Here is a 12,363-nt window from a genome sequence, read left to right as displayed (position 1 = left end):
TCGAAATCATTATCAGCCTATAACCATCCTTGGAAAGTCTGAATCTACCCTTTTCTAATAATTACAAAATATATTTTGGTGATTACACGTTTGCCAATTTGTCGTGTGCGCCTTGATGTTGTTACACAAATGGAGGAACGTACACTTCTACTTACGCCGCCTTCGAACGACAAATGGATTTTATGAGAAGCTTTTTCATGGCAGAAATACACTAGCAAGTTTCCCATTGTCCGCCTACCGAGTGGCGACCGATGTTAAGAAAAAACCTTTCTATGTTATGTAAATATTTCAAAGCTGTACCGATTACCATCGGCTCATTTGAACAAGGTAAGTTTTTTTGTTGCCTGAGTTATGACAGCATTGACGTAAATGAGCGTTATATTCATTTATACGATATTCATATAGGATATCGAAGATAATTTTCGAACGTTTGCCACAATATCTGTTTGCTAATCATTTAAAAATTCTCAATGCAGTTGAAAGAACGAAATTTTTTGTAGAATTTTTAAATATTTGTTTACTTTAAAAATTTTTAATGCGTCGATTCTTTTTGGTATTCGCGATATTTACTCAGTACCCATGAAAAGTATCGATATTCTGTACTCGTTCCTCGTATTGTTCTATCATTAGCTTCGCAGTTAGCCCGGACAACAACGTGACACGAGAATTATAAATATGTAGGTAATTACGGTGATAAGATTTCTGTAAAAAAAACTGGACATCGAATCCGAAAATACATTTTTTTTAAGAATTAAAAGACATAACATCTTTCAATACCGTTTTATTATAAACAAAACAAAGAGAAAAAACTTGAAAAATTATGGAAAGAATGTATAAAACAAAATATACAACTATACATATAAAACATTTCAGTAAATTAATTTTCTGTCCTCAAAAAATTTTTTTAGTATTTTTGTATAAAAATATAGCTTAAAAAATGTTTCAAGAAAAAAATATTTCTTTTCATAGAGAAGTTTGATGTGTGTATGTGTGACTTTTTCAAATTTTTTTCTTTCCCCTTTCTCGAGATATTTGGAAAACCCTTAAATCGATTTGTTTTTGTTTTTGTGCGGTAAAGTTTTTAAAAATGTACTAATGAAGCTCAAATTTCATATTTATTTATTATTTATGTTTATCCATCAACCGTAAAACTTTTAAACAAATCAAACACATGAAGTGTGAACCCCGTCCATTTTGGTATGGTACGTCCCATATACTTATATCTGCAATATAGCGGGAGTACCAATTTGGCAGGTTAAAACATAACCAAAGATCAAAGAAAATAACAATGCTGGGTACGTTTATGACTCCCTTATAATCTATGTTCTTTGTGATAACGAACGTTTAAACGAAAAATCGTTTTTGGACCAGAGTACAGCAAGATTCTTATTAAATTAATAAAGAAAATACTGAAAATCGGTTTTTTATTGATACTAATATGAAAAATCGGGACACTTATACTATTTTCTCAAGATCGGCACTGTCCCGCCAAAATCTGTAGGAATAGTCACCCTATATACATACATACGTATATGTAATGGATGATGAGTGCTGCTTATCAGCCGTTGACTATGTTGCCGTGTTTTTTCTTGCGGGGATGCTCACTGGCCTTCTAGCGTTCCATAAGCCTAACTTTCTAATAAAATTTTCGGCTGTTTTCCAGTCGGCCAGCTTTCTAAGCCCTTTTCACTCATCGTTTTATTTATGATGGAAAATTTGTCTTGCGTCCTAATTCCGATTGCTATATCGATTCCACGTAGCTCGAGTTTCGCCCGATCACAGCGTAGCCCTGTAGACGGCACCTTTTTCCTCTGCAGCTTCTTGGCACTCCTCATCGTACCAGTTGTTCTTTCGGGCTCCCTGAAATCTAACTCCGTTTCTGATGGTTCGACTGATCGCAAAAGTCGGTTTTTTGAAGCGAGCTCTCCGAGGGCAGGTGTGAATTGTAGAGCGACGAATAAATTGCCGTCGGTTTTGATTGCAGCTATTTGACTTTCAGCTTTCCTTGCATTGCTGGACGTTCACAGAGGCGTATCTTGATTGCAACAAGACAGTGGTGCAAATCCATGTTTCAGTAAAAAAAGGTTACATAATTATTGACAGCGGCGGTTTGGCACTCACTTACAAAAGTTTGCATTTACGAAGGACGGAGAAAGAGGCAGATTGAAATACCCTGGTGTGAAAACTGCAGTAGAAAAGTACGCAAAGTAGTCACTTAGTAGTAAAATTCCATTTCTAAATTCTAATGTATTTGCAGACATTTTGGCATTTGAATCGAAATTTTGAACGAAGTATTAAGACATCTACGTGAATTATGTAGTTTATGTGCAATTTAGCAGTATAAAAATTGCAAAAGTGCTCAAAATTAAAACAAAACTGCCATTAGTTTTATGCATGCATGGAATTTAAAAACTATTTTATCATATACAAATAAACATATTGCACAAAAACGAATACTTTATTTCATACGTACGCTACACTTTTTGAAGTAAATTGGCAAAGAAGCAACACGGTGCCACTGCTAATGGAGTGGTGGGAGAGAGACAACAGTCTGTTTATCGAACCGTTAATTATTAAATCACGGTACAAATTGATGTTTGCTCTGCGGACCGATCATATGTATGTACGTCAAACACACTGTCTTCCATCTATTACAATATAATCGATTTGGGGTTTTTTTCGATCACATGACAGCCATCTACTTTAATGGAACTTATTATGCTGGAGCTTAGTGCTGCAGACTACCACGTTTCGTCTTCGATGCGGAATGCTCCGACGCTGGGAACAAATATGAGGGGATGGCCCACGCAGCATTTGAAATCGCCAAGCACGAGGAGGTCTTTGGGCGTCTCATACCTCTCATCTGTTGGAGCGTGGTCGCAACCAGCAAATAAATAAAAATATGCAAGTAAGGTTTAATTCCTTAATTTAAAAGCGCGTAGACAAAAAAAAAAAAATGCTCACAGTAAATATCCAGTTTAATTCCGTTAGAATTGGAACAAAGTGCAAATAATTCATTTTTGAAAATTGTAAATAAATTGACCTAATCACATTACCGCACAGACACTAGACAAATTCTTTCCCATCAATACTACATACAGTGTAGCATACTTACATACTCATACATAATAGCCATGTGTTCGTACATACAAAGAATATGTGTTCCACGAGAGGCAACCAGTGCGCAACCAATAAGCATTTAATTTAAGTATAATTGCATACAGAAGTGTAGATTATCATCTATTTTTGCCATTCATCCATATGTATGTGCATATGTATGTATGCAAGTATAAATATGTTAATGCTTTTGTGACTGCAAGCACACTTCAATAATAAATTGCCTAGCCACAACAAAGTCAATATTGAGCAAGTGATTTATTTCATTTGTTTCTTATTTCGGGTGGCTATTCAATAGGATCTCCCATTCTTGTAATATTATGTACATATGCATACATGTGATTTTACATACGTACTGCAATACATGTAAGTAGCGTACTTGCGTAATTATAAAAGCAATAATAATTTTTATTTACATTTTTACGAATTATTCAGTGGCTGGAAAATCACGCCAAAACCACAATAAAGCATATCAGCCCGAGTAAATATTTTTGTGCGTGAGGATACCAAAGGCACGCATCCATATCCATTATGTAAAGGAATCCTTTACACTAGGGCGGGTCTATATTTTGTAATTACTATGCGCGTGTAGTATTGGAGGATTCTACGTGTAATTTTTAGCAAATTTGCCGAAGAAACTAAGTGTCTAAAATCAATTTGAAGCTTGCCAAATTGCAAAAATAGTTTTCGAAGAAAATGTGAACAGTTTCACTGTTGCGCCCTCTGGGGGAAGTTTTAAGAAAAATATGAGTGCAGAAATGGATCCCATATACCAAAAAACCTCTATGGCATGCTTTGATACAAAATTTAGGCACTTCTTTGCGACACTATAGCAAAATGCTATTACAGCTATTTTCGTAATTTGGCAAACTCCAAATTGGTTTTAGTCGGGAGGATTTCTTCGAAAAAATTTGCTTAGAATTACCCATAAAATCATTCGGTGCTATACGCGCATAGCTCAAAAATCACCCATACAAATTGACCCTCCCTAGTATACACATATCGCTAGCTTAGAGTGAAAACTTGTTTAGTCCACTGTTTATGAAAACTCATATTTTGATACAGCAGATTAGAGAGATTAAAAATGAATCGTTTCGAAACGGATAAAGTCCAAAGAAGCGCCGAGAACCCGATAAGGCCAGAATAGCACGAAATCTTTTAATAAAGATCGAATCCTTTTGCTTTAAACACGCAAAATGCTGTATTAAAATATTTACGAATTGCATACTTGAAGAAAATGGCAATAAGACGTTTTTTCCTCTCCTGTAAAATTTATAAAATTGGACTTTGCCACTTTTCACTCAAAGCCAGTGATATGTATGTATGTTCATTAGGGTGGTAAAATAAAAAAATCTAGAAAGGTTAAGCTCTCAACCCCTGGGTGTATCATTTTTAAGGCAAGCTTTCTAAATATGAACGAAATCGGACCATACATACATAAATACATACAGAGCAAGTTAAATAAAAGCTTGTAAAAATACCCGTATTGTTTGTAAAAAATTATGTTTAGAACTGCCTCAAAGCCCCTGAAGTTTTCCATGTATTTTATATGGGGAAAACACTTTTTTGTAGAAATCATAAAGAATTCTCGAAAATCAATATTTTACAAACGGAAAACTCTGTTTCTCTCCAGAAGTCTTACAATAATAATACTCAACTGTTTATTCTACCATTTTTACAATAGTAACAATTTTTTTTGGACCCCCGTTGCATTTTTGGTGTGTGTACATACCTACATACATATATGTTTTTTATGCTATATAAATGAAGTGAGCGTATGAATACTTGCAATCACTGACATACAAAACAAAACCATGCGAGTGTACTTGTAAACATTTTTACATATGTAGCTACTTATGTATGTTGACCGCTTTGATGGTGGCGGTCAATTGAAAAACTAATATAAAATACCAAATATTTTGCTACAATAACCACAATAGCTCCTGACACAAGAGATACACACACACATGCATATGTACATATGTATGTTTTCATTCCAATAAAATTTTATTTTGTAAATTTCCATCCTTTTGCACGCAGGATTTATGTATATATGTAAATACAATAGCATAGGAACAATGTTTAATAGAAAGACCAACTTCAAAGAACCGAAAAGGATGGATTACTACTGGGCTTGTAGCCATTGTTTGGTTTATAACTTGTAACAAAAACAACAATAACATAATATAAGAATTTGGCGTTCGCATTTATGCGAGGGATTTTTCAGGGAAGAAGTACCCCAAGGAGCGATCAGAATTCCGACAGGCAATCGCTTTCGATAGTACTCGAAGCTGGAATCAAACCTAGGTCCTACCGCACCTGTAACCACCTGGCTAAGGCGATCGTAAAAATCCAGTCTATAAAGCTATAAAGCGACAGCAAAACAGCCATAGTCAATTGTACTTGGATTTTTTACGATTGCCAATCTACATAATGTTACTATTCGAATAGTTGATTCTCTTCGATTATTCGAATAGACGCAAAGCTACGAACAACTTACTAAATCGAATATTCGATCGGTGTAATAAGCATTACTTGTCAAACAGAATCAATGAACTTCATATATGTAATACTTCTATATTGGCAGTAAGCTATCTTCTCAATGTGTAAGCATTCCGAAATCAAAGCGTGACAGTCTAGTACCGTTTTTATCAATGTATTGTGTACTGGAGTGCCGTTTTTTTATATGTGCTGTCCCAGCCAGCAAGAAAACGTACATTTTACGAACATTATGTTTTACGAGGGATTCTCGTATCGCCAAAAAGTTAGAGAAAAGCTCGTAAACGATAAAACAAAAAAATAATAATAGAAAGAGGCTTGTAGTAATTTGTCAGCACAAGAAAAAATTTTAGTTTTGTTGACAATTTTTCTTCAATCACAATATTTTATAAGTAGTTTGTTAAATATTCAATTTAAGAAAATTTTAAGTATGTGATTTATTGGCAGACTGGTGCAAACGCAAAGGACGATCTAACACTTTCTTTTATAATTAAACTTCTTGTAAGTAGCTACTATATATGTTGNGGCAGACTGGTGCAAACGCAAAGGACGATCTACCACTTTCTTTTATAATTAAACTTCTTGTAAGTAGCTACTACATATGTAATTCAAAAATACAAATTAATGTAACGAGTTTTGCAATTCTTTCACAGGCTGCGCGGAGCAACACTAAAGGATTTAAACGTTTAATTCCCCTATCTCGTAAGTTTATAGTTATTTATTTTTTTAATTTGTTAGTTTATTAGGTCTTTGCAGTTATTAAGCTTAATGTTTTATTAATAATATGGCTTCTCAATTAAAAAGGCGGGCGAAATCCGTAGCCATATCCGTACTAGCGTCAATAAATGATTCATTAAAAACAAATTATTATAGATGAGGTAGCAGAACTTTTCTCGTGGAAGGGAACTGGTACCAAAAGCAGCGCTATTGGTTTGGNTACTTAATTAAATTTTCCGATTTCCAATGGAGCTTAATCTTTCACTTTATTTTCTTAGGTGCTTTTCGTCAAAAATTTAACTCCGACGAAGAAGTTTTTATATTACCGTTTCAAAGAAGCACTTCCAATATGCACACGACCGGCAAAAAAAATTGGCAGCCTATCAGCAAAAAAGATACAAAATAAATTCAGCTACTTTATAATATATATTAAACCCATCTTATTTAATTGTTAATTTGTTAATAGATAGTTTGTTAATATTTATTTATCTGAAAATATCTTCACATATACAGTGCCGGGAAAAAATATTGGCACAGAGAATTTTTCGCCATGAATGCAAAGTTTTTTATCCTGATTCCTTCTCTAATTGTTTTTTATAAAAATATAGTTAGTATGAAGTTCTACTTTCAAATCAGATTTTTTAGAAAATTCTAAGTATGCAGTTTTATAGCCCATTTAATTTTAGTATAATAAAGTGCACGCTTGAATAGCTAGAAAACTTCTTTGTTTTTTGGCAATTTTTTATACGCAGTTTCTTCCATACANAAAAAAAAAAATTCGCACATAATTTGCATGGAAGAAACTGCGTGAAAAAATTGCCAAAAATCAACGCGGTTTTCTGGCAACTTCAATCTTGCACTACGTTATACTAAAATATAATGGGATATAAAACTGCATACTCAGAATTTTTCTCAAAAATCTGATTCGAAAGTAGGTCTTCATACTAACTATATAAAAAAAAAAAATGTGCGAAAAGAAATTCAGGTAAAAAACTTTGCATACATTGCGTAAAATTCTCTGTGCCAATACTTTGATACGGCACTATAAATATTTATTAATTATAATTCCATTCAATAAAAGAACTACAATAATTTGAATTAATTAATTGCCTTTATTTTTAGCATTCAAAAACAGTAGATAAAGCAGTGTAAACTTTTTTAACGTAAATTAATCGTTTACGAGACTCGTTTACAATTAAAAAACGGACGTAAAAATATTCGCATACGAATGCTTTTTCGATCCGTTTACGAGTGTTCGTAGGCGATGCACAATTTAAAGCGAAAAAGTGCTCGAAAAAGAGTCGTAAACGGCTATCATAAACGATTTTGAATCCGGTTTTTCTTCGAGAAAATATCCAATTACGAGCTTGTTTACGATGATTTTGCTGGCTGGGGTTTACATGTTTATTTATAAACGTATGTGTTCCTTTTCTTTCGAACGTGTTTATTGATATATCTGTACTGTAGTGTTTTCGGACGGTACTAGCTCTTACTGCCAATATAGGAGTATTACATATATGATGAACTTATAACCTACTCATTTATGCCGTTGCTTAGTAACTACAATATTTTCTCAAAACAAAACAAAAAGTGACGGGTAGGACCATGATCAAATTAGTATAATGTTTTTATCATGAATGGGACATTTCACTCGTTTTTGCTCAAACTTTAAGTAATTTCTCTGTAACCATTAATTTTATTAATTTGAAGTCAGATATCCGTTTAATTAGAAACTAATAAAGTATAAAAGTTAATCATATAATTTACATAGAAAATTTACATTTTTCAAAAGTGACGGGTGGGACTACGATGACATCCGCTTCTCTGAGTTGTTGGATTCGTTTACGAATTTGAGACAAACTATAAATATTTTGTTCAGCGCACTTTTCTCGTATGAGGCTAATAGAATGTTAAAGTCCATTTTGTGCTTTGTATTTTTGTAATTACTTACCATCATTGTAATGCCCGTGAATTGTACTTTTTTTGGATAATATTTTTTTGCATTGTCACTTTTGATGCACCAGGTGGAATGCCTTGACAACTGTATGAAACAATTTCCTATCACAGATTGTTACACTATGGCTGGGTATATAACAATAATAATCTGCTTTTTTACAGAATTAAACACAATCTATGTAATTTATTATTATTTTTTATTTGTGTTGCCGCCTTTGCTGGAATAACCCATCTTCATACTTTTCAAGTAAGTTAAGTGTGTACATACATACATACATATGTATACATATATATACATATCTACATGTCGTTCAATATTCGAATAATCGCGCACCAGTTATTAAATATTCGAAAAATTGACAACGAGCAATTTTTCGAATAATCGAGCAATTTATTCAAATAATCGATGGTGGGCGATTACTCGAATGCAGTTAATCGATTCGGGCATCATATTCGAATAATTCTAATATTCGATTAATCGAATATAAAGAGCTCCAGTTTTGAAGCCGTGACCAACAACTCAGCAGTCGAACATGGATCCATTCGGCTACAGCAGCTGTTGGTTTGTTTGTGGCTTCAAAACCACACATTATCCACTCGCTTACATTGCGAAGCACCTTTCGTTCAACCGTAGTTGTTAATATTTTCTTGGTAGAAAAGGGTAATGCATTCCCATATTCCCACTGGGTCTGCATGCTTGGTATATAAAGTTTTCATTTTTACTTTGCATTATTTCCCTCAGTGTAGATGTTTGACCGGATTCCGACATTCTTTCAGAACTTGCCAGTTCCCTGGCGCATCCAAATGTTGTTTAATATAGGATAAGATCTCATCCATTAGTGCTGGGATATGCTTTCTAAAGTATCTGGGGCCGTTCTGCTTAAAGCAGTGAAAAAATGCTTTTCACTTTTTGTGAATTTTTTAATATTTTGATATATGAAGCAAGAGAAATTAAAAAATCAACCTTTACAAAAGAGTTAAAGTCCTTGTTTTAAATGTTACCGGTTATCCTCAAATGTGCTTTCCAAAAAGGGGCACCGAATTTTCGATAAGGCAAAAATAATACGAAATCTCTTTTACGAACATCGAATCCTTCTGGTTCGTGTCGAGTTTTGATTTCCTTTAAACTCGCAAAATTTTGTAATGAAAGATTCTAAAATTCTCGAAGAAAATGACTTTAAGAAGTTTTTTTCTCCCATGTAAAATTAAAAAAAAAAAAATGGATTTAACAACTTTTTACTCTAAATCGACCAAAATATCGATGTTAATATAGATTAACGAGTGTCAATGTTATACTGATAAATATCTCACTCACTTGTTCATAATTGTTTCCACTTTTTGATAGAGTTCTCTACGGTGGCGTCGCTTAATAGTTGGCTCCTCCACTTTTTGTATATCTTCATCATTCTTTCTACGTCCCAGGGCATGTGCATGATCGAGGACCCAAGTAGCATTTGGTAGATCGTAGGCGAATCCCCAATTTAAACCCATGCTTAAGTACTGGTAGTTCGGATTGCCAACAACACCGGTAGTCAAACACACGGCGCACTGAGAGAAGTCCAGATAAATAAATGTGATGAGTATTTACGAATAAATTTTAAAATTACTAAACAATGGTTTAACGATTTTTCATTCCACGCTTGAAGATGACTTATGGGAAGATAAATTAATTTGTTTGATTGGTTATGGTCTTCCAAAGTGATGGCAGAGGAGATGGCACTTAGCCTCTTGAGGTGACGGGAGAAATTAGGGAGAAGAACCCCCATAAGCAGGCGATGCATTTCCTCCAGTTTAATCCTATCGGACGCTGGAAGTGATGGGAGCGTACCCTATTTCGGTAGTCCGCTATCAGCATTGGACGAATATTGAATATTCATGAGTGCCGACGACGAGAGAGATAGCACTGGTGAAAAATATTCTGGAAAATTATTGTCCTACATATTAACCCACAACCCGCCCAGGTGGTAGCCCCCAGTCTTTTCTCTCTTCTTGACCAAAATCGCGCTCACATGATTTTGATTTATTAGCCGTGGCTGAGCGGTTGGGTATATCTTGGATATATCCAAAACTACTAAGAGAAATTTCGGTTGCGGCTAGGCTCAACGTAACAAAAATAAAGAAACGGTTCCCGAAAAACCGAAACTGGATTCCAAAAGAACTGAACAATGGTTCCGGAAGAACCGAAACACGATTCCAAAGTAACTCAAAAACGGGTCCGGAAGAACCGAAACTCGATTCCAGGAGAACCGAAAAATGGTTCCGAAACTGAAAAACGATTCCAAGCGAACCGGAAACGAGAACTACAGAATCGATAATCAGCCACGAAGAGGTCATTGCACTACGAGCAAAAAATGTATTGTTTTGGCGACCGCACCACATTGATGTCGATTCTTTGACTGACGGGTTTTGTGCCGACTCAACGAACACAGGGTGAGAGGAAGAACATAAGCTACTCAACAGTTTTTCTGGCCGAATGGGGCCGAAGGCTGTCAGGTAATCTGGAAGATGCATTGACAAGTGATTTGCCAATAGATACTAATGTGGTGAGGTTGAATTGCCCCAAAATAGAGAACGATGAGATGGAGTTATCTCAACACTTTTCTGTAACCTGAAAAGACCTTCCGAGGCTACGGTCTTAACACCTTCGGTGCTGCAGTAAACGTTCGTAGTTGTATCATAAACTAGTGATGCTTACGGTCTAAGTCTTTCCCTTTTTTGGACGAACACCTTGACCTAACCTAACCTAACTTTAACTAATAATACATAAATAAATGTTTTTGGATTCTTATTTGTATGAAACTTTAAATTTAAAAGTTTCTAAATTTCAAGTTGTGCCACATTCAAAACCAAAAGTCAACAAAGTGGTGTACTTACCGAAAATGATGAACCCAATGGAAATGCCAAGAAGCGTTTGTGGCGAGATAAAATTTGTGTCGTTGCTCTAGTCGTATGCCATTTCTCTTCCCCTTCTTCTGCAATAGTCGCATCAGCTATGCATGCTTGCTTTGTGGCACCACTAATACTCGTAGTGTTGCTGTTGCAACTTCCCCTCTCGTACTGCAATGAGTGTCCAAGCTCCTCAGCGGCAAAAGCCGCATCGAAATCCAACGCTTCGGCTGACTTGGCATTGTTTGTGGCAACGAGAGCAACAAAAACAAACAGAATTATCACCAAAAGTAGGCGGCTTATGCTGTTGTTGTTGCACATTGACAGCACACGCAACATCTTAGCTGGTGGTCGCGGCTATTGTTGCAAGTTGAAACACTTGCAGAAATTGTTGATGCTGCTGCTGTTGTTGCGGCTGTCGAGTGGTTTTGTTGTTTGTGGTGTTGGTGTTGCTGCTCTATTGTTGCTCGGACTTTTGTTACGCCTCCTTTGCGCTACTCACTTGCGAAATGCGTTAAATGGCGACCACAAGCGCGCAGAGTTGAGAGCTAGTGGCGACGTTGTCGTTGAAGGGCGTAATGTTGCCACAACTGTGCGGAACTTGAAGTAGAGTAAAGTGAAGAATTTGGTGTCGCACAAACACAAACACTCACACACATCACATACGCATATGCATTTAGGCAAACACATGCATACGCTTTTGTTGTTGCTTTAATTTTGCATCTATTGTTTGTTCTACGGGGTATTTTGTTACAGCTTTACGTGCCACAAATTCACTTGCCGCCTGGGCATTCAGCAAATTTTCATCTTCTTCTTATACTCGACGGAATTTCTTTCTGCAGCAACGCTATTCGAAACTAGCGGCAATCCACTTTGTTCGAGTGTCACTTTGATTTTGAGTTGAGCTGACGTTGTTTGCCTACATTTCGCAGCGGCAGCGATTGCGGCGTTTGCCTTCTTTTGTTTCACGGCTCAGTGCCACAAACAGATGGAGCAAAATAAGCGCAACAATAAGCAAACTGCGAGCAAAGCAAAGACAAGAAGGAAAAAAATGCCATGGCATCAAAGCAACAACTTCTGGGCATGCCAACTGCAATGCCACTTTAGCCACAAATTGTATGCAAGTTCCTCTCTTTCTACTTCTCAGCCTCAGCTTCTTTTCGCCTTCAATAAGTAGTTGTAGTGTTA

At 35.6% G+C, this 12,363-nt stretch overlaps 1 protein-coding gene and 1 long non-coding RNA gene across 2 annotated transcripts; one reads left to right on the top strand and one right to left on the bottom strand.

Moving 5' to 3' along the window:
- Positions 1-6,091: 6,091 nt before the first annotated feature.
- Positions 6,092-6,551, top strand: LOC108379261 (uncharacterized). Its single transcript, XR_001849476.1, has 3 exons — positions 6,092-6,117; positions 6,270-6,318; positions 6,490-6,551. It is a non-coding gene; the product is annotated as an uncharacterized LOC108379261 (long non-coding RNA).
- A 3,049-nt stretch (positions 6,552-9,600) lies between these two features.
- LOC108379260 (uncharacterized) lies at positions 9,601-11,514 on the bottom strand. The gene is made up of 2 exons (XM_017635598.1): positions 11,164-11,514; positions 9,601-9,837 (listed from the first exon to the last, which is right to left on the bottom strand). The coding sequence occupies exons 1-2, from the start codon at positions 11,512-11,514 to the stop codon at positions 9,601-9,603; spliced, it is 588 nt and encodes a 195-aa protein (XP_017491087.1).
- Positions 11,515-12,363: the final 849 nt, after the last annotated feature.

This window comes from Rhagoletis zephyria, unplaced genomic scaffold (genome assembly GCF_001687245.7).
Source record: "Rhagoletis zephyria isolate East Lansing unplaced genomic scaffold, Rhagoletis_zephyria_1.1 Rzeph_scaffold_15980, whole genome shotgun sequence".
NCBI classification, from domain to species: Eukaryota; Metazoa; Arthropoda; class Insecta; order Diptera; family Tephritidae; genus Rhagoletis; species Rhagoletis zephyria.
The sequence above is the reverse complement of the archived record's forward strand: the minus strand, read 5'-3'. Positions and strand labels throughout refer to the sequence as shown.